Raw genomic sequence first — 22914 nt, forward strand, 5'->3', positions numbered from 1 at the left:
TTCCTTCCAGTATTTGTTTATGCAAATACAAAAACCTAAACACTTCTTATTTCTTATAAGTATTTTGACCGAAGAGAAGATAAGAGAATTAAGACATTGAGACACAAAACCATTTTTAATGACCTGGAGCACTCCACTGCTCCAGAAAAAATCTTAATTAAGAGCATATTCACCTCTCAGCATAAAAGCTTATTAAAACCAGTTGGCTGCAAATGAAAGATGAAGCTTATACATTTCTCCTGCTTTACATAACACACTGCATTTTTCATTCATTCTACGTGTATTTGAAACATAAACAGCCTCCGAGGGACTTTTATTATGATCTGTTGCTATGAAGAAAATACTGCCGGGTGCAGTGGCATTATGTGACATTTGCACAGCCAGAAACAAAACTGTAGCCTAACAGAAGAGGTCAAGAGCACGACCAAGAGGATAATTTTATCTTTTAAGTGCTTTGGCTTTGAAAGCTAATGATTCAGGCCATGGAATTCAAAATAGACTTGGCAGTGTGGATCCTGTGAGCTTGAGATGTGCACCAGGAGACGTGTAGACCCTGCCACAGAGGGAGAAGTGCCTGCTGCTGCTCGCTCCCTGTGTGCACAGCTGCCACTGCATGCAGGCACACTCATGGCCCTGCAGCCTCCCCGGGGAGCTGGCTCAGGCTTTCTGGTGCATTCCCAGAGGGGTTGGGCTAAAGGTGCATGAGTCTTGAAGAGAACTTCATAGACTCTTTTACAGATGAGGCTGGGAAAGGCTAAACATGTTAAGTGACATAACCACTTACTTACTCATTGTATGTCGTTGGGCCGGTTTATTAGCCTCTTTGAACCTCACTTTGTTGGTCTGTAAAGTGGGGGGATTATACTCATTTTACAGGACCCTGAAAGGCCCAAGTGAGATGACTTGTCTCATGAGCCTTGCATGGAGGACCCAGCTCATCCAAGGTTTCACATGTGGTCATATGTGCCCACTCCTTACTGATCCTAAAAAGCTCTCCAAGGTCAGCAGACCCAACCTTTCCAGGACATGCAGATTGCCACCTGCTTGTAAAGTACAATGGGAAACAAAGGGTTATCTTTATAGCTGCAACGAAACTGGTCTTAGGCTTCCCTGTTCTTGTCCCCAAACCTGTTTGTTGCAGTTATTTTTGATAAGATGTTATAAAAAGATTACCAAGAATGAAAGCCCCGCAGATATGAACTGCACAACTTACTATCTGTATATTTCCTAAAGATAGGAACTATACCTTCTGGGTTACTGATGGAATTTCCCCACAATCATAAAACAAAATGTAAATGAAATCAGGATCTGGATAATTTCAGGGAAAGGGCCCACTTTTCACACACTTACCTGAATAGGCTTGCAAGAATGCTTCTTGACCTAGATTGATGTCTCCCTTCTTTCCATGAGAGGCAAAACCCGGATAAACTCTGGTTATTTTTCTCCAGGTTTCATGCACTCTAGGACACACTTTAGACCAGAAGTTAGCAAACTAGCCTAGGTGGCCAAATCCAGTCCACCAAGTGTTTTGTAAATAAGTTATTTCAGAAAACATGGCTATCCATTTGACGCCTTCAATGCATGCTACATCAGCAGAAATGAGTAGCTCCCTGGCCCGTTACAGAAAGTTTGCTGACTTCTATTTTCAACTTTTCAAAGTACTGTCCCAGGGCCAGGTGCGGTGGCTCACACCTGTAATCCCAGCACTTTGGGAGGCCAACGCAGGCAGATCACGAGGTCAAGAGTTCAAGACCAGCCAGACCAATATGGCAAAACCCTGTCTCTACTAAAAATATAAAAAATTAGCCAGGCGTGGTAGTGCACACCTGTAATCCCATCTACTCAGGAGGCTGAGGCAGGAGAGTCGCTTGAACCTGGGAGGTGGAGGTTTTGGTGAGCCAAGATCTTGCCGTTGCACTGCAGCCTGGGCAACAAGAGCAAAACTCCATCTCGGAAAAAAAAAAAAAAAAAAAAGTACTCTCCCAGACATTACCTTATTCAGTCTTCATTGAAGCTTAGTGAGCTAAGTTAGAGGTTCCAAAACTTTCTTGGTTCATAGCACATTAGTGTCTCAGGAAATTTTTCACAGAGCCCCTGGCCAAAAGAAGTAATACCCAAGACTCTCTTTTTAAATAAATCAAAACACTTTAATAAGTATTTATGCCTTAACAATGTAGCCCCTACGGGGCCCAGCCGGGCCTCTCAAAACTCAGGATCAGATTGGAGACCACTAACCTAGTTTCTATTTCACATGAAGTTCCTTGGTATTTGCTTTTTATCAGGGTAACTTTGAAAAACAGCTTTGCAAAGTGGTCACATCATAAGAGATGTGGTAATCTGATGTTGGAAGCCCGAACTGTTTCAAGCCTCAAGTTCACCTGGTGTCTTATGGATGTCCTGGGGTTGCATTTGAAAACGTCAGACCTCCCAGGACTCTGTGAATTCGCAGTGGCCTTCCAGAGCACCTTACACGTAGTGTGGGAGCCAGAGTTAGGTCTGAAGGTCCCCGGGTTACAGATGAACAAGGATCAGAAAGGGAAACTGACTTTCCCTTTTTACACAGCTCAGATAGCTTTCTCCTTCCACGAGGCTATCGTCCGTGAGATTGCAGCATGCCTGCCCCGGAGAAAAATGTAGCTTGTTCTCAGGGTGCCTCAGTTTGAGTCTCGCCTCACGTTGAACTAAGTGCTTGTCACGCGCAGGCGCTGCTTGCCTGCTAAAATCATCTGCTTTTTAATTTCTTTCTTTCTTTCTTTCTTTAATTTTTTTGGATGCTGTGACATCTGCTACCCCCGAGGACCCATGAAGCAGGCCTTGTCCTGTAGGATCTCGCTGCTGTCGGGATCAGCCGATGCCCGCCTGGGGGCCCGCTCTTAACGTTCTGTTGTCTCCCCAGACCAGAGTCGTCCTCCTGAACTGGTGCGCGTGGTTCCTGCGCATGAAGAGGCCGGGGGAGGACAAGGTGCGCCCGGCGTGTCAGCACGTGCGGCGGCGCTGCAGCCTGGCCAGCGTGGAGATGAGCGCGGTGGCGCCGCCGCCCGCCAGCAACGGGAACCTGCTGTACATCGGCTTCCGCGGTCTGGACGGCGTGCACTGCGCCCCGACCCCCGACTCGGGGGTGGTGTGCGGCCGCATGGCCTGCTCCCCCACGCACGACGAGCACCTCCTGCACGGCGGGCAGCCCCCCGAGGGGGACCCGGACCTGGCCAAGATCCTGGAGGAGGTCCGCTACATCGCCAACCGCTTCCGCTGCCAGGACGAGAGCGAGGCGGTCTGCAGCGAGTGGAAGTTCGCGGCCTGCGTGGTGGACCGCCTGTGCCTCATGGCCTTCTCGGTCTTCACCATCATCTGCACCATCGGCATCCTCATGTCGGCTCCCAACTTCGTGGAGGCCGTGTCCAAAGACTTCGCGTAGCCACGCCTCGTTCTGTACATGTGGGAAACGCACAGATGGGCAAGGCCTTTGGCTTGGGGAGATTTGGGGGTGCTAATCCAGGACAGCGTTAAACGTGGCAACTCCGGTGTTCCCGTAGGGCTGTCAGTCGCGTTGCTTATGGTTTCCTTGTTAGGTGATAGGCTCTCAGCCCTCGGTTCAATACTCTCAGATGGGCTGACCCCTACCCTTTGCCTGTCCGGGCTGTCGGTCAGCAGGGCCTCTGAGAGGTCAGTCTGCCCGTGAGCCCGCTGCCTGGAAAGCCCTTCAGAGAGCTCCCAGTGGCTTCTCACCGCCGGGACAGCTGGTTCTGCATGTCTGCATGCCACTTGCCATGAAGGTCTACCTGAAAATTCAACATTTGCTTTTTGCCTGTGTACAAACCTAGATTGAAGCTAAAATAAACCGGACTCACTAAATCCATTCCAATAATTTACCGGTGGAAGGAAAACAAAAAACTAAAACTAAAAAAACTCAAAACTAAATCTGCTAGCTTTTCTGCAATTCAACTTTTATTTTATTTTTTCTATCAAAGACAGTTGGTAGAGAGAAGCAGTTTTATGTGGTTTCTGTGTTAGAGAGAGAGAGAGAGAGAGAGAGAGAGAGAGAGAGAGACAGAGAGAGACTGTGGGTCTTGCTCAGGATGTTTTTACCAGCCTCACTGACTTCTGCAAACCTACCTTGTCAAGGAAATCAAAGGGACATGGGTTTCTGTTTATTCTGAACAAGGACCAGGCCCCATGGAGTGTCTCTGGTGGATCCCAGATAACTCCTAAATGCCGCTGCTCTCAGACACTGAGGTGTTGAGCAAATCTGTTCTATTCTGCAGAACCCACAGGACAAATAGAGTTCTACTAGAATTAACAGCCCAAAAGAATAGCTAAAGCTAAGTGAAGCCATTTATGTGGACTTTAAAAAAAATAATTGTTAGCTGATTCACATGCACTGGAGTGGATTAGTCTTAGAAATGTGCACATCCATACAAATGCACAGCATCAAGTGAACATACTGCATATTCCTAGGCCCTTTCTGTGTGTGTCAGGGCCAGGAAGTGGGGACTGGGAACTCTTCTGGTCCCTACTATGCCAGGTGCCAGGAGAGGGTGATGTGGCCCATCCCTTTTCTGGATACCTGGCCAGTGGCAGGCAGGTATCCAGGCCGCAGGGCTCTGGATAGGGAGGAGCTGGCAGACCTTCAGTGACTGACAAGCCAGCAACTCTAGGTTCTGGCCTTTGAGAATCTGCCTGCCGTGAGCCCGTCCACCTGTCGTGGACAGCCCAGAAAACTGGCTCAAAGTCCATGGGTGGATTCCCTGGAGATGAGCAACTTGAAAACAAGAGAAACTTTAATTTTTAAACCTAACTGCTGATACAGCCTTTCCCTTAGATTACCTAGCTGACAGTATCACTTTGTCTCTTCTCTTTCTTATTTTTTTTAGTGAGGTCAGAAGGTAATTCACCAAGAAAGACCTCTCCTGTTCCATTGTATCATCAAACAGCTGCTCAGACCTCAAAATTGTAGAAGGCTTCTGAGCCCCTAGAGATTTTTAGTTTGCTTCTAACCCTTGAGATGGGAACATCATGAGGGAAGATTTTATTTTCAGAGTTAAATAAATCATGTGTGTTTTTCCAGCCATCCAGCTCACTCATTTCTGGGTAATGCACATGAATTTATTTGCACTAGAGGAAGGTGGAAGCTTGTGTGTGTTCAGGGTGTGTGTGTGTGTGTGCACAAGTACCTGTGTGTGTGACTTAAGAGAAGAGACCTCACTTACAGGAAAGTTGATGAATCAGGGCACTCCAGCCTCAGGCGGTTTGGGCGGTTTGGAGCAGGAACTTCCAGCAGTCTCTCCTTCCACATGCTGTGGATGAACCGTGCACAAGATTTTTATTTATTTTTTCTATTACCATGTCTTTAGAAACAAGTAGAAGTGTTTTGATATGTAAAGGGAATGCTTCATTTCTTATCATTAACCCAAAATTGATCCCTCCCACATTTTTGTTTAAAAAAGAAACCTTTTTGGGGTTTGTACAGGAACACATAAAATGCAAACCAAAGTTGTGCATATTTTGACCCCTGAAATAACTATGTCATTTAATAAAGTAATAATAGGGAATAGATGTGCACATAGTTAGAAAAGTGTAAGTGGTTAAAAACAACAGCCTCCCATACTGCCTCTTCTCTCTCTCAGAGAGGACCATTCATGAGCTTCTAGGGGCATTTCCAGAAAAGAAGAAAGGAAGGTAAGAGGCCAAAGCGAGAGGGACGGGGGCATGGAGAGAGACATCCCTTCCCAGCTCGAACGCCCTGCGAAGTGCTCTGCACCTTGCATTCTTCACGTGGTGTTTCATCTTAGAGGTCGTCCCGTAATAACATATAAAGATCTACCTCATTCCTCCTAATAGCTGCTTAGCATTCCATTGTCTCAGCGGACTGTCATTTATTTGAATAGCCTTTTACTGGTGAACATATGGATATTTCCAGTTTTTATTTTTATATACAAATCTATAATTGGCATGCTTGTACATAACATCTTGACATACTTTTGTGACTAAAGCTTGGTGTAAATTCCAACTTAGAAATGGAATTGCTGAGTTTGAAGGTTATGTGTATTTAAAATTTTGGTAGATATTGCCAGATTATCTTCTAGAAACTGATCAATAGATGTAACTCCATGAAGAGTACAATAAAAGGCCCAATTCCTCAGCTTTCTATAATAGCATGGGGCATTTTCAACCTTAATGTTTTCCCCAATATAACCAGTGATACATGATATTTTGGAATATTATTCTGCTTTTGGTTTATTTTATCATGTGTAAAAATGGAACATTTAAAATTTTTTTTTGTAATTTTAATTTTTATAAGCTGATATCTTTTACCCAATTCCTAATTGGGTTATTTGGCTTTTTCTTAATTAATTTGCTCGTGCACTTTGGGACATTTTTGTCTTATGTCTTCAAAATATTTTTGTTTATCATTTGTCTTTTGATGTTATTTATTGATTTCCTTCTTTATTGGCATAGAGAGAGTTTAAATTTTTATGTTGTCAATTTATCAATATTTTTGTCAGTGGTAGGATTCATTCCCAGTTTTTAAAAGCCTTCCTCATCCTGAGATTATAAATAAACTTACTCCTATTTCTTTCGGAAACTTTATGGTTTTATTTGCTTATTTCACATCTTCTGACTCCCCGGAATTCATTTGTTGCAGGAAATGAGGGAAAGATCCATGCTTTTTCCTTCATATGGCGGCCAGTTATTTCAATTACTATGTAATAGTTCATTTCAGAAATACAGTCATAGTGTTTTCCCCGCTTCTTCAAAATGGAGCCTTCTTTGTAAACTAAAGTTCTTTAAGTGTTTGGTTCTATTTTTGTTCTGTTTATTTATCTCTTTATGAATGCCTTTAATTTCTAAAGTTTTATTCATACTAATATCCATACTTTCAACATTCCCTTCAGCTCTGAATCTCATGTGAATCTTTTTTTAAAAAATTAGAGTCACAATGAATTTACGGATTGAGTCTTCCTATTCAAAAGCATGAAATCTTGTGTTTAAGTCTGATTTTATGTAACTTAGTAGTGTTTTATGATTTTCTTCATTAAGATCTTATGAATTTATAATTGCTTATTTCCAGATGTTTTATCATTTGGCTACCATTTCCAATGGAATGATTTATTCTACTTTATTTTCTATTTTATCCCAATGTATAAGAAAGTAGTTGGTTTTCATGTATTAATGTTACAATCAACCACAAATTGTGATTCCTGCTTGTTTCTAATATTTCCTTTTGACTTCTCTTTTCCAATGTTTCTTTCTTGAATCTGGCTGCATTTGAGATCAGTGTTGAGTAACAGTTATTCCAGTGGCATACTTACCTTGTTCTTGACAGCAGTGGGATGTTTTAATGTCTCAGCGTTTAACTTGTATGAAGACATGTATTTTCTTTGCCATAATAAAAAAAAAATACCTGTGTGTTCTCCAACTCTTAAGGCTCTCTGTGGGAAATACAGATGTTAGATTTTTATCAGAACCTTCTCAGTATCCAGAGGGATTATCAGAAAGTCTTTTCCTTTTCTCTAGTAGTATGTTTAATTATATTAATAGAATCCTTAAGACCAAATCATTAGTATATGATTCCTGAGATGTTCTTTAAGTAGTATCATGACTTTGGTTATCCATATTTATAATTAAGATTAATCATTCTACAGCTTGCTTTTGTGCGCTTTTTTGTCCACATTTGATTTAAATTGATGCTGACTTAAGAAACCTCTATATTCTATAACCACCCATTGGTTTTGAATTATTTTCTATTTCAGTGTAAAAGAACTAGCTGGGGCTGTCTGGGGCTGCTGTGGTATATTTCTGGATTTCTCTCATCAGGGAGATTAGATCCTCGAGCTCTTCTGGAGACCATTTTAATTACATTTTTTTTAAATAAAATTAATTCCATCCGCATTTCAACATAGTTGCGTAGCTTTGCAGGATAGGCACTTCAGGTGTTTGATTTCCTCTGTATTTGTGGTTATTTCTCCTTTTTTCATTTGTAATTGTGTGGATTTCTCCCTTCTCCTGTGCTTATTTATTTAGCTTGCCATGAGTTTTATTGGTTTATATTTTTAGACATCAGACTTAGCATCCTTAGACTTAGTAATTTGGGGACCTGTCTTCAGGGTCCTGGAGGTCCCTGTGCTGACCCAGCCCTCCCAGGTGACAGCAGGAGGCAGTGTAGCACAAGCCACAACCATTGCAGGAGCATCTCCAGCCCAGGACGTGGCTCAGCCTTTCCCTTGGGCCCTGGGAGCCTGTGGGGCAAACTAGTGGAAGCAGCACAGGTGGGTTACATGTAGCTGCTCATTGCACTCACGAGAAGCTTTAAGCCGAGCCCTCTGAAGGTGCACACCTCAGGAAGTAACTCTTACATAATTTAACTTTTTCTCATTCTTCCTTTTTTTTGTGTGTGTGGCACAAAACCTTCCCAGCCTTCCTAGAACTTCTGTCCATCAAAATGTTTCTAACCTCATCATGGATGGCTCCTTTTCTTTCTTTTTGTTCTGTTGCTAGGCGGAAGTGCAGTGGTTCCATGTCGGCTCACTTCGACCTCCACCTCCCAGGTTCAAGCTATTCTCCTGCCTCAGCCTCCTGAGTAGCTGGGATTACAGGCACCCGCCACCACGCCCAGGTAATTTTTGTATTTTTAGTAGAGACGGGGTTTCACCAAGTTGGCCAGACATGTTGCGGTCTCCTGACCTCGTGATCTGCCCACCTCAGCCTCCCAAAGTGCTGGGATTACAGGCGTGAGCCCCCGCTCCCGGCTCCATGGCTCCTTTTCTAATCACTGTTGACTTCATCTCCACATGCGTTTGACCTTCTAATGCAGTAGCTTGTCCTGAGTTGGGGAAGGGGCCTCAAAGTCATGGCCCCTGGGGATGGGGCTCACAGATTCTATCTTTCTGAAACTCTTTGTGGTCAGATGCCCCCCGTGTCTGCACACAGCTGGCTTCAGAAGGCAGCCTTTCTGCAGTGCTGCAGGTCACACGCTTGTCTTCTCTGCACAGTCACATGTCACATTTTGCACAGCTTTTCTAAATTTCCTTTTTTTCTTCCATTAGCCTTCTTGCCATTTCCTCTGCTGCTGTGTTAGAGTTCTGTGAGTTTGCCTTCTGATTAATACTTCCCCTTAACAAAGTATGTTTTTGTAATTCTTAAATTTCTGCTTTTATTTTTAATATTTTCATTCTATTTTTTAAAATGATTGTATATTTTTAAATTTTGGTAAAATATATATAACATAAGATTTACCATTTTAACCAATTTTAAATGTACCACCAGTGGCATTAAATACATTCACATGTGTGTAATCCTCACAGCCGCACATCCCTAGAACTCTTTTTATCTTCCCAGATTAAACTCTGACACCAGGTGAATCGCATTCACCTCCCCCAAGTCCCTGGCAACCACCATTCCATTCTCCTTTTGGTCCTTTTATTTTTGTTTTTTTTTTTTGACACAGAGTCTCATTCTGTCACCCAGGCTGGAGTTCAGTGGTGCAACCTCTGCTCACTACAACCTCTGCATCCTGGGTTCAAGCAATTCTCCTGCTTCAGCCTCCAGAGTTGCTGGGATTACAGGCATGTGCCACCAAGCCCAGCTAATTTTTGTATTTTTAGTAGAGACAGGGTTTCACCATGTTGGCCAGACTGGTCTTGAACTCCTGGCCTCAAGTGATGTGCCTGCCTCGGCCTCCCAAAGTGCTGGCGTTACAGGCGTGAGGCACTGTGCCTGGCCTTCTTTTGGTCTTTATACATCTGACTAGGTACCTGATACAAGTGGACTCATACAGTATTTGTCCTTTTGTGACTGGCTTATTTCACTTAGCATGATGTCCTCAAGAGTCATCCATGTTATCGGTTCTCTTCTACTTTTATTTTGTTATTGTTTTTCTAAATTAGTTAGTAGATGCCTAATCCATGTGTTTCCAATTATTCCTTTCTAATTTAATCAGGGACGTATTTTCAGCTCTGCATTTTATTCTCATCAAAGCTTTACCAGCAGTCCATATTCTGTATGGTCAATTTTTGTACCTTCTTCGAATAGACTTTTTAAATAAAGGCTAGTGGAGTGAAGCAGCAGTGGAAATGGAAAAGGAGCAAAGAAACCTGTGAGAGGCTGTCACCAATTCCTTGTACACCCACTGCACTCAGACCAGCCCGACCCGAGCTGTGTTGAGTGTTTTTAAGTTTCCACGTTTTTTAACTTAAAAATTAATTTCTAGTTATTTCACCGTATGCTTTAAGCACAATGCCTTTGGTACTTTTTCTAACATTTTTAATGTGCTGAGTGTTTCTGAGGGGTTTGTATGTTCAGTGCCTGTGAATGGGTCCCTCTCTGAGAAGGACCTGCGAGCTCCACCCCCAGCCTTGCTCCCTGGCCTGGCGGGGCCACACTTCCTGTCAGCCACATTCCTCCTTCAATCATCCTTCCCTTTACCAGAGGATGTTAACGGTGAATACCAGATTTTCATTTTATTTTCAGTATTTACCTTGAATTCACACTTGTCTGCTTTTAAAATCAGCCCCGCTTACTTCTTTTGCTGAGATGCCTCCCTCGTTTATTCTTACACTCGCAGAACACTTCCTGCCTCCACGTGTGTGGGGTTTTCCCCACACCAACCCGTTCTCCAGCACCAGCTCAACTCTGACACTAACTGGAGTTAGCGCTGGTGCCACAGGGGAGGGGCTCAATTCCCAGGACTGCCCAGCTCCAGGTGCCAGTTGTAGGGGGTGGGTCTCCAGGTCACCCACAGCTTCTGTCCAACTTGGCTATAAATCGGAGGTTCCCATAACTCCCTTCTTAGGTCCTGTCATTTGGTAGAACAGCTCAGAGAACCCAGGAGAACACTGCTATGTTTATCCACTTCTTATAAAGAAGACCCAGGGGAACACTTTGCTGTGTTTACCCACTTCTTATCAGGAATATTCTTCTAAGAATACAGCTTCTTATAAAATGGGAGCAACGCATAAGGAAAGGCACAGTGGGGGTGGGTATAGAGCTGCCATGTGTTCTTCAACCCTCGAGCTCCCGCACCTGTGTTTAGGAATGTTTAAGGAGGCTTCATCACGTAGGCATGATTGATTATTGATTCAATCTCCAGCTCCTCTTTTCTCCCTGGAGGATGGGGTGTGGGGCTGAAAGTTCCAAGCTTCTAATCATGGCTCAGTCTTTCTGGTGACCAGCTCCCATCTAGGATCCCACCAAGAATTGTTCATTAGAACAAAAGATGCTCCTGTCACCCAGGAAATTTCAAGGGATTGGAAGCTCCACACCAGGAACCCAAAGATGCTCCCAACAAATATTAGGAAAAAAGATGCTCCTGGTACCCCGTCACTCAGGAAATTACAAGGGTCTTTTAGGGGCTCTAGAGACACAGACCAATCTGTATTTCTTATTATTTTATACTCATAATTGTGTGTTTAAGCTTTTTAAGGCACTTTGTTTCGGTTTATTTATCTTGGATCTGCACTTACATTTTTAATACATATTGCTGATATACTTGGTTTAATATCTTTTCATACCTGTAATTAATATTTCTTTTGCATTCTTTTTTGGGTTTTTCCCCCCTTCCTCTGATATATGCGCAATCCTTTTGTTAAAATGAAAGATGTATTGCTTTTATGTGTTCAAGTGGTTACCTACATAATTTTACATCATATAATTGAACCTATAGTTCATGATTTATCAGCCTGACAGTTTCTATTAATTCTCCACTTCTCACTTCAAACCCCAGTATATGATTAGTTATCTTTTAGTTTTTAGGTTTTCCACAGGTTCCTTATACAACACCCTGTGATATACTTTACTATTTATCAATTTAGAAGAGTATCTGTTGGGTACTATTGAGAAAAAACTGAAAAGATGTTTAATAGGGTGGGCAATTCATTACTTTCGTGGTAATCTTCCCTTTTCCTAATTTTTCATAGTGTAATTATCTCTGTCATTTTTACAAAGTCACGAGTTATAACATTTACTTTCTGAAATTAATTTCCTGCCATCACATACATGGTATATTTATTTATGCAAAATGAATTTTCCTTCTTTTTCCTCATTCTGGCTTGAATATGCAGGGAAGTGTTTTATGCCTCTTATTCCCAGTGGAGATCTACAATTCTTCCTCTGTGATGGTAGCTTTGTTATTTTTGGCATCATCTATTCTGTTTCCTGCTGTTTACAGTGTGGATGGGTTTTCTTTCTTTTTTTTTTTTTTTTTCCTGTTCTGAAATGAGTTTTTGCTCTTCAATTTGTTTCCAAAGCTCTACAATTTACCTTTCATTTTGTTTGTCTACCTTTTAGCTCTTTTTTTTATTAAAACCCATTTCTTATTGATTTTAAATGTTCTTATGCAACATTTTGGAGAACTTTCTTGCATGAATTCAGTTATGTATTTTGCTGCAGAAGGAAATCCGTGTCTGTCTTCACGGGCCATGGTCTGCCCTTTCTTTAGCGTTTGCCTGCAGTGTGTGCCTGGACATTTATTTTGCTCTTACCTTTGCTTAAATTAGGCAGCTTTGTGTGGACCTTTGGATTTCTCTGAAAGAGCAGGTCTCTGAGCCGCTTTCAGACTGCACTCCTTCTTCTTCCGGCTCTCCTGGCCTGGGGTTCTGAGAGGAAGACCAGCCCCCAGGATGGACAGCCAGGTGTTTCTGTCTTTACCTTGTTGCTGATGCTGTTAGTCTGTTAGTGCCTCATAACATTTTAGGCATTACCCTGGGAGGAGATCTATATTGTTATTTATTGATCTAATTCATGAAATTCTGGGTCTTTGGGGTGAGAGAGCTGTTATTTAGCATTCTCAGTTAGCTATGTACTCCCAGTGAAATTTCCTGACCTCTGTCCTCGCACCCTTCAACCTCCAGTCAGGACAGACGAAGTGTCCACGGATTTGGCTGTTAGGCCTGGTAGTTGGAGGGCTGGTGGGAGCCTGAATTTGGTGACAGTCACATACCCTTTCCTTCCCGCCCACAGGGAAGACAGCTGAACAGCTCCCTCCTGTGGCTTTCCTGCCTAAGGATCTGCCGAGATCCTTGGTGGCAGTCAGGGCTTCTGCAGTCATGGGCTCGCTTAAACTGCTTCCCTCCAACTTTTCTTCTCAATCAGCCTCGCTCCAGCCTGGCAGCATGGGGTGGAGAGGGAATCTGTTATTCTGGTTGGAGGCACAGTGGGGCGGGTGGCGCTGATTCAGGGTCTGTCCTTTGCGGGTGCACACCACCCTCTTCCCTCTGTGCTCTTCGCCGCAGGCTTCTAAGAGTGTGGCGGGAGGCTCCGGCTGCTGCTCCTTGCTATTGCTGGGTTTTGGGCAGCTTCATCTCTGATCCTGCCTTCCTCCACTAGCAATGCATCGATGAAGTCACCGACCACATATTCTGGGCAACGGGTAACAATGCAGAGAGCGTGTTATGTCTCAGCACCAACGCTGCTGGTCAATTATTTTCCCGGTGATTTTAGAAGATCGTGGCAGATGCTTTTCACTTCATGTTGAAGCTGCTCATCTTTACATTGAAGGACCTTAGGAAGCTGTGAAGCTTAATCTTTTTCCAACTCTATTTGCCCCGTTTTCTTTCTGTGGTAAATAGCCAAGAATTCGCCAGTTAGTATCTTTTTATTAATATTAATAGTGTAGCTGTTTTTCCAAACATATTATTTTGAACTATCTTTAAGATAAAGATAGTCTTGGTGAAATTAATCCATCAGGGTTAAAGTGGGGATGTTTTCCTCCTGCACATTTTGGTAATTACCATACAGTTCCCCATCTGTTGTGTTCCTTTCTTTTTTTTTTTTTTTGAGACAGTCTCACTCTGTTGCCCAGGCTAGAGTGCAGTAGCATGATCTTGGCTCACTGCAACCTCCATCTCTTGGGTTCAAGTGATTCTCCTGCCTCACCCTCCCGAGCAGCTGGGATTACAGGTGCGAACCACCACACCCAACTAATTTTTGTATTTTTAGTAGAGATGGGGTTTGGCCAGGCTGGTGTGGAACTCCTGACCTCAAATGATCCTCCCAGCTCGGCCTCCAAAAGTGCTGGAATCACAGGCGTGAGCCACCACGCCCAGCTTGTGGTGCTGCTCTGTGATTTCAATTGTCTGTGGTCAACCACAGTGAGAAAATAGGTGAGGACAATAAGATGTTTTGTGACAGAGACCACGTTCCCATAACTTTCATTGCAGTATCTGGTTACGACTGTCCTATTTTATTATTAGTTACTGCTGTTAATCTCTTACTGTGCCTACTTTATAAATTAAACTTTATCATGCTGTGTATGTACAGGAGAAAACATATATAGGGTTCACTACTACCCAAGGTTTCAAGCAGCCACTGTGGGTCTTGGAACATCTGCCCTGTGGATAAGAGGGCACTACAGTACAGAATCAACTTCTGTTGTATTTTTCAAACATCATCATGCTCAAGAAATTACCATCCACTTGGAATTATGATTTTCTGTAGTCCCGGCCATACTTCAGCATGCCCCCTGTTCCCTGGTCAAACTTGTTTGTTCTCTGGCTCCTGTGTGACCACATGAAACCCCCGCCAGCATCCTCATTGCCAAGCCCTGGGTGCTGTCTGGTGAGGGGCGTGTGCTTAGTCTCTTAAAAAAAAACAGTGCCTCAAATCCTTTGTGGAAAACACAAGTTCATGCTATTCAATTAGATTCAGAATTTCCAAACATACAGAAAGAAGCTCAGAGCTCATCTATGGCATCAGGTTCCAAACACTTTTTTTTTTAAAGGTTAGTTCAAGTAGAAAAAATACGAATATTTGTTCCAGAGTCAGATCTGGGGGACTTTGGTGTCTGGCCGTAAAAAGAAATTATGAAGGAGTCATTTTGAAAATGGTCTTGATATGTACTGGGGCCTCCACCAAAGAGTCTTGGGCTCAGGAGGCAGGGGGTTGGCCACGGGGATGGGGGCTCATTCGAGTGTCTGTGACTGGGGGAGATGGGGACCCTGCTGTCAGGAGGAGCAGGAGTGGCAGTGGCGGGGGCCAGCAGTAGGTGTTTGCTCCCAGGTTCCTTGAGCTCTCCTGAGATTCTTCCAGACTCCTGGAAATAACTGGGCAGAGGTGAGCCAAAGCCACCTGACTGATGCCAAGCCACAGCTGAAATTCAGACTTCACATCGATGTGACCCCACTGGACTGTAGGCTGAGATTCAGTACATTTGCCCAAAACATGTGAGATCCTGTTGTGCTCTGAATTAAGAGTCTTCAAATTTACATGTTGAAGCCTAACCCCTGCACCTCAGCCTGTCATCTTACTTGGAGATAGGGCTCGTGAAGAGGTAATGGAGTTAAAACGAGGCCACGACGGTGACCCTTAAGCCATTCTGACTGGTGTCCGTATCAGAAGATGAGGTTAGGATGTACACACAGTCAGGGGGTGGCCGTCTGGGGCACAGCGAGAAAACAGCCATCTACAAACCAAAGAGAGAGGCCGCAGGAGGAACCAGCCCTGCCCACCACGATCTGGGACGTGCAGCCTCCAGAAGTGTGAGGAAATGCAGGTCTGTGTCTGAGCGCCCCAGGCTGTGGTGCTGCATGTGGCAGCCCCAACCACTAAGACAGGCACCTGTCAGGTGCCGGCCCCTGTGCCAGACACCGGGAGTGCAGTCGTGAAAAAGCGTCTCTTAGCTGGAAGGAGCTCGTTCTCAGAAAGGGAATTAGGTAGATAAATAGATAAGGGCCACATAGGGAGGGATCCAGCCTTGGACAATCATGGAGGACTTCCCAGAGTTGGTGGCGCCTCAGGTAAAATCAGATGTGGGGGCTGAGGCCCACCCCAGTGACTTGCCCAGCCTCACACAAATAGCTGTTTGAACTGGGACTAGGAACTCAACGTCCTGCGGCTGCTTTCCTTAACCCCAGCTCACTTCATCCTTTCTTCCTTGGAAATGGCAGGGAATGGAGATCGGTGGCCTGTGTTTTGGGGTCTGTGGTGGAAGGGGATGCAGACCCTCTGGCTGGCTTGATTGAGAGTCTTGAGTCTGTCGCTGGTATATGCCGTCCTCTGTCCCTGTGAAAATTTTTGGCTAAAACCATCTTGCTTTGAAAGAAAGGTTAACTCTTTAACACCATGATTCCTGGAACACTAATGGTCCCTAAAACTGCTTTTCCTGGAGGCATGGGCAGGGCCGGGGCTGAGAAGGAACATCCCCAGGGCCTTGCAGTCCAAGCTTCCTGTGCGGTGTTCTGGGGCTGAGTTAAGGCATTACAGCCAGAACAAGCGTGCTGGGTCTTGACTCCGAAAACCTCTCCAAGGCACCCAGGCTTGGCGATTCTGTTCCCTCTGCACTCTGTGCTGTCTCTAGCACGGTGATGAAACACGGTGGCCCCACAAAAACGACCTCACCTGCAATTCCAGCTCTGCCCTCTGCCGACTGACCTCCAGCAGGCCACCCACCTCATCCAAACCCCGGTGACTAATGATAGTGCCTGCCGAGACAGTCTCCAGGACAGACCAGAGCACAAGAAGCACTCAAAAACGTCAGCTAAGTTTATGTTCTGCAGGATCAAACCTCACTCCTCCCACACGGGAGGTGCCGTCTTCTTGTTTTAAATGAGAAACAGGCGTTCCTTTGAAGTTTAACAAATTCCTCCTGCCACCTTGGCAATGACATCCAGCAACACATTCTCTGGTGAGAAAAAGAAAAGTTTAGAAGACATTGTCAGTTGTCTCTTCCTAAGTGATTATTTCCCTGGACCCAAATACCAAAAAGTAACACATCAGAAATACCGGGGCTAGGCCGGGCGTGGTGGCTCATGTGTGTGATTCTAACACTTTGGGAGGCTGAGGTGGGCAGATCACCTGAGGTCAGAAGTTCGAGACTAGCCTGGCCAACATGGTAAAACCCCATTTCTACTAAAAATACAAAAATTAGCCAGGTGTGGGGGCGCATGCCTATAGTCCCAGCTACTTGGGAGACTGAGGCAGGAGAATCACTTGAACCCAGGAGGTGGAGGTTGCAGTGAGTCGAGATCGTGCTACTGCACTCCAGCCTGGGTGACGGAGGAAGACTCTGCCTCAAAAATAAAAATAAAATAAAAATAAAGAAAAATAAAGAAAAAAATACAGGGGCTTTGGCAGTGGGTCTAGGAGGGGTCATTACACATGAAAAGCAGCAGAGTCTGTTCCCTGAGTGAGTGTTTGTTGAATGCTTTTAGGACATGAGATGAGAAGGGGGAGAAACACCCACGATGTGGAACCAGAGGTCGGTGGGCAGCTGGTGAAATAGTAATGGAACATTGATGCAAGCCAGATGGGACGAGTGTGTGGGTATGGGGATGGCCTGTGAGAGGGGAGCAGAGGGGACAGGGTTGGGCGAGTCCCAGAGGCAGCGCCTGCTGCACCTTGAGAGGTGTGCATGAGAGGAAGACCAGGGAGGGCAGGGTGGCGGTGGGCAGGAGGAGCACTGGTGGGAGATGGCGCTGTGGGGGTCTTCGGGATTCCCTAGTGCTTTCCCTAAGAGTGGTGGGGGTGACTGAAGGCTCTGGGCCAGACGATGGTACGATTCAGTTACCTTTAGATTCTGGAAAAAGAACCGGAAGGTACAGCATGTTCTTTCCACTTCCGCCCTAAACTGTGTTGAGCCCCATGCTGGGAGGCTGACCAAGTGTGGCAGTGGGAGCTGGATCTCCCTCCAGTCTTAAGGCAAGATGTAGGACGTGATTTTATAGTTCAGACACCAGATGGAAAACGGCAGCCGACAGCACGTGGCTGATGAGTGAATAACCTGATCAAGGGCTGGGACAGGACTGGGAGGAAAAGGTGTTGAAAGAGGATTTCAAGGCATTTTCTGGGAGATTATGATCTAAAGCGTCGTCTCTGTGTCCCCAGGGGAATGTCTGCTAGCCCTGCAGAGCCCTTCAGTCACTCACTTGCTGCAGCTGGGGGGCAGAAACCACTGGAGCCCTGTGAACGGGGACACTTTCCTATGAAGAGTGGTTACACAGGCAAAGGCAGCCGCCCCTAAATGGAGTCACCGAGGGCTTTCAGGTATGACAGGTAAAGGCACTCGCCCCTCAGTGGAGTCACCGAGGGCTTTCAAGTGTGACAGGCAAAGGCACCCGCCCCTAAACGGAGTCAGTGAGGGCTTTCAGGTGTGACAGGCAAAGGCACCCGCCCCTAAACGGAGTCAGTGAGGGCTTTCAGGTGTGACAGGCAAAGGCACCCGCCCCTAAACGGAGTCAGTGAGGGCTTTCAGGTGTGACAGGGAGCCACGGCAGTGGCTGCCAGCCCTGGGGCTGTGAGGAAAGGGCTGAGATTTCCCAGTGTTTCATTTATTTCAAGAGAACCTGTCATTGCCGAAGCATTTTTAACGGCAGCTACCTTGGAACCCTTGTCAGATAATTCCAACATCGGATACTTGGGTCTTGGCAGCAGCTGAGGGTGATACTGATGCTGGTGGTGATTTCTGCACTCTTGTAATGCTGGTGAGTTTTCAGTTGTGTGATGGACGTTCTGCCTGTCATGTTAGGTGACCTGGGTCCCCTGTGACCCTTCTGCTTTAGAAGGCAGTGGCCTGTTTAGGTTTGGCAGATGGATCCTGGCCCATCTGGCAGGCTGTGGTTCCACGGGCGTCTAATTTCCAGAGTCGCTGCTGTGTTATTTTCTTCTGCTTGGTTTATCTGGGGTCTTTGCGACTCTCTGGATCCCTGCTGATGTGGCCTCAGGACAAGTCTGAGTTTCCCCAGGCTGCGCCCTGAGTGTCTCCCAGCTCAGGCTGCCTGAAGAAGAGGTACCCTGCAGGTGTCCCCCACCCCCACCAGGCATTTCTGGGTGGGAGGACAGCCTCCCCAGGGCCTCTTATGTGGACAGGACTTCAGGTCCCTCCTCGTCAGTGGTGTCGGGCTGGCCTGGTATTGTCAGAGGGCCCTGTTCCATCAGAGCAGGAGCAAGCCCAGCTGGCTGCCATGGGTGCTAGGCTGGGGTCACCTTCTGTTGGACTTGGGGGCAAAAAACACCCTGTCACTGTGCCTTCTTTCCCCTTCTGGGGTCCCCAAACCAGTCTGTCTTCCTCTGATCACCATTTAGAGTTCTGATTGCCTCTGGGCCAGGTTTCTGGTTGTGCTTTGAGCAGCAGGGAGGGGCCTGCTCATCTAGTTGGGACCAGCAGTGAGAGGGGACTTCTGTGTTCCTGAGGGGAAGGTGGGCCGTCTGGAAATGCTTGTGGAGTGAAGTGTTCAGGTGCTGGAGAGTTACAGGTGCAGCTCGTGGACGCAGGCTGCCTAACTTAGGGAGCTACCTCGCTGTAGGAGTGTTTGGCGGAGTGAGTTTCCTGGGAACCAGTGGGGACAGACACAATCATCCGCCTGTGGTCTCCCAGGATTTGGCTCAGTGGCTGCAACACATCATTGCACACATCATTGCACACTTATATATGGCAAGACTTGAAGGCCTTTAGCCCAAGACCCTTTTATTGCCTTTTCTTTTATGCATCCTATAATTTGAAATACCGTCTCCACCAAATTATGCCTTCTCAGCATTTCTAGAGAAAGAAATGTAATGAAACATTACTCAGTAAAGTCCCACAGTAAACAAGAACACTCAGTGCTAACTTAGTCCTGGTGTGTATTGGTTATTACCGCTCTGTTGTAAGAAAGACAAAGGTGGGCCCTGATATGCAGGAGCTGGCCCAGTGCCCACAGCTGGGCCTCGGTCTCTCCTGATGAACATAAGCAGCTCACTGAACATCATGGTCAGGGAGGCCACTTGTGAGTGTGATGGATTAAGACGAGAACAAGGGCACCGTGTCGCTAGGTCTGAACACAGACCGGGCAAGAACATGGTTCAATCCATAAAACTGACTCAATGTCCCACTCTTCTAGCTCATGCAAGTGAGTGCTGCTGCTTTATAATTTGATGGATTGGAAAAAGAAAATGTGGCACATATAGATGATGGAATACTATGCAGCCAGAAAAAAGGATGAGTTCATGTCCTCTGCAGGGATATAGATGAAGCTGGAAACCATCATTCTCAGCAAACTGACACAAGAACAGAAAACCAAGCACCACATGTTCTCACTCATATGTGGGTGTTGAACAATGAGAACACACGGACACAGGGAGGGGAACATCACACACCGGGGTCTGGGAGGTTGGAGGCTAGGGGAGGGATAGCAGGTGGTGGGGGGATTGGGGAGGGATAGCATTAGGAGAAATACCTAATGTAGATGGCGGAGTGATGGACGCAGCAAACCACCACCGTGGCATGTGTATACCAGTGTAACAAACCTGCACAATCTACACACATGCCCCAGAACTTAAAGTATAATAAATAAATTTTAAAATAAATAAAGCCTGCCACTTGGCTCTAGATAAGATTAACTCATGGGTAGCATCTCCTTCTTAACACCAAATCTGAAGCAAAGCCCCACTTCCTTGAACACTTTCCCCAGATCACCCAACACAAGCCCCAGTTCTGAAATGAGTCCTGGCAAACACCCTCTGCCTTATACACCCCACAGTTCCGGCTGGTGTGCCCTGTGCGTAGTCCGTCTTCCTCCAACAGATAATAAACCCAGCTCGTTCAACTACAGGACTATTCCCCAGGTCTTTGGCTGGAGGACATTTTCACTTATAGGATTCATGGGCTAATTTCCACAGGTCTTTTGAAATTGGGAAAATAGCTTATATTTTCCACTTCACCTGGCTACCGGCTCCCTGATGGCATAATGTCAGGGTTAAACCCTAGGATTTAAAGCTTATGATTCTGGAACACTCAGGATGTTAACTTCCCAGCTCAGAACATCCTTGCATTTTTTTTGTGGTGTCTGGTAAGGCCAGCAGTGACCTCATGAAGGTAGAAATCATACATTCTTCATCATTAATCTGATGATCCCACTAATGACAAAGGAGCACTACCCAAGCCTTTCAACTTCCCTTCCCAGCTCTCCTGCTGTTTGGCCAAAAGACACACACTCTACTGATTTTCAATGGCTATTTATCTGCATTCAAATAACATTTTTCAGAAAATAAAAAGAGACATTATAGTGGGTATTTACCAGCAGAATGTTCATGGAATGGGCCCAAAATTGTTAACTTCACATGCACATTAGCACAAAACAAAATAATAAATACATAGATAAAACTTACTTTAACTGTCTGGTTACAGAATTTTAGCAAAATGGCACTGAATGGGGCCTCTAAGCCAGAAAGCCTTGGCACATGCAGTGAGCCTCTGACCCACTGCCTGAGCAGCCTACCGGCTGTCCAGTCTGGAACTGATACCGGAGTTAGGGAAGCTTCCGGAAGAGACCGTGGGATCTGTGCAGCTGTTCTTTTTTCTCTTCCCGAGAGTGTGAGGCAGGGAGGAAACATCATCTGAATGTGTACTTTGTTTTTATTCATTACTTTTTTGCTTTTTGAGTCAGAGTCTCACTCTGTTGCCCAGGCTAGAATGCAATGGCCGCCTCCCAGGTTCAGGTGATTCTCCTGCCTCAGCCTCCTGAGTAGCTGAGATTACAGGTGTGCGTGACCACACCCAGTGAATTTTTTATATTTTCTAAGATGGGGTTTCACCATGTTGGCCGGGCTGGTCTCAAACTCCTGATCTCAGATGATCTGCCTGCCTCAGCCTTTCCAAAGTTCCGGGATTACAAGTGTGAGCCACCGTGCCCAGCCTGATTGTGCACTTTCTGCCAGTGCAGGACCCTGCCTTTCTGAACTTCATGGTTTGGGCCTGCACTCTTTGTATATCACAGATTTGAAGGCCTTTAGCCCAAGACCCTTTTATTACCTTTCCTTTATGCATCCTATAATTTGAAATATCTCTACCAAATTATTACGTAATTACATAACTGCCACTTCATCCCCCCTCACATGTCAGTAAGTTTAAAAAACCTTTAAGTGTGTATTTTTGATCTGATAAAATTGTGGTAGGGTTCTGGAAACTGTCTCTTCCAGATTTGGTGGAGGGGCTTGGGAAAAGGTATGGCAATAGATTTTTTTTTTTTTTTTTTTTTTTGAGATGGAATTTCGCTTTTGTTACCCAGGCTGGAGTACAGTGGCACGATCTCAGCTCATCGCAACCTCCGCCTCCTGGGTTCAGGCAATTCTGCCTCAGCCTCCTGAGTAGCTGGGATTACAGGCACGCGCCACCATGCCCAGCTGATTTTTTTTTTTTTTTTTGTATTTTTAGTAGAGACGGGGTTTCACCATGTTGACCAGGATGGTTTCGATCTCTCGACCTCGTGATCCACCCGCCTCGGCCTCCCAAAGTGCTGGGATTACAGGCTTGAGCCACCGTGCCCGGCCTAGATATTTTTTAAAAAAGAAAAAAACTAGAAAGTTAAGTTGTTCATCTGAAATTAAAGTTTTCACTGCATATCCGGTGTTACTTGCCCACCTTAGGGGAGGTAGAGTGGGAAGACCATCACAAAAGAGCATGAAACGCTGGTCAGGAGAAGGGACATTCTATGAAGGAAGACTCTGTGACGGGATCTAAACTGTGTGATTCCGGACTGCCCTGCAAAGGGCTCGGGGCCTTTGGGCATCTTGGAAAATAGAAACTTCATGGGTGGCTAAAAGAGACATGGATGACCATGTATGTGGCAGAAGACCCTCTGCTGATGGGTTCCAGAGAGTCACTGATTCCTCAGGAAGTTCTAGTTACAGGCGAGAGCCTTGCATAATCAGAAGGCTGAGGCAGTCAAGGGAGGCAAATGCCCTACCTGGGAAAGGTGGCTCTCTCTGATCCAGGTGGAGTTCTGGAGGAGAAGGGAAATAAAGACCTGTGTCCTGCTTCTTCACCTGGAGGATTCGGCTCAGCCCTCGAGCCTTCTGAAGGGCTCCCCTGGAAGTCCACTGCAGTGCCCGCCGCGGATGAGGGAAGATGGAGGTTGACAGCGGGGCCTGCCTCCTCTTACTCTCCCTGCCCTGGCCTGAGTCCTGTGGTTCCTGGCTGTGCCATCTTTAGAGGGAGCTTGCCAAGTCCAG

At 45.7% G+C, this 22914-nt stretch overlaps 1 protein-coding gene across 1 annotated transcript in view; it reads left to right on the forward strand.

The window, feature by feature from the left end:
- CHRNA7 (cholinergic receptor nicotinic alpha 7 subunit) overlaps positions 1 to 7475 on the forward strand; it is a 124252-nt gene extending 116777 nt beyond the window's left edge. The window contains exon 10 of the mRNA XM_003940558.4: positions 2897 to 7475. Within this exon, the coding sequence (XP_003940607.1) occupies positions 2897 to 3415 (519 nt within the window). The 3' untranslated portion in view covers positions 3416 to 7475. The remainder of the gene's footprint in view (positions 1 to 2896) is intronic.
- Positions 7476 to 22914: the final 15439 nt, after the last annotated feature.

The sequence above is a fragment of the Saimiri boliviensis genome, chromosome 5, assembly GCF_048565385.1.
Source record: "Saimiri boliviensis isolate mSaiBol1 chromosome 5, mSaiBol1.pri, whole genome shotgun sequence".
Lineage (NCBI taxonomy): Eukaryota > Metazoa > Chordata > Mammalia > Primates > Cebidae > Saimiri > Saimiri boliviensis.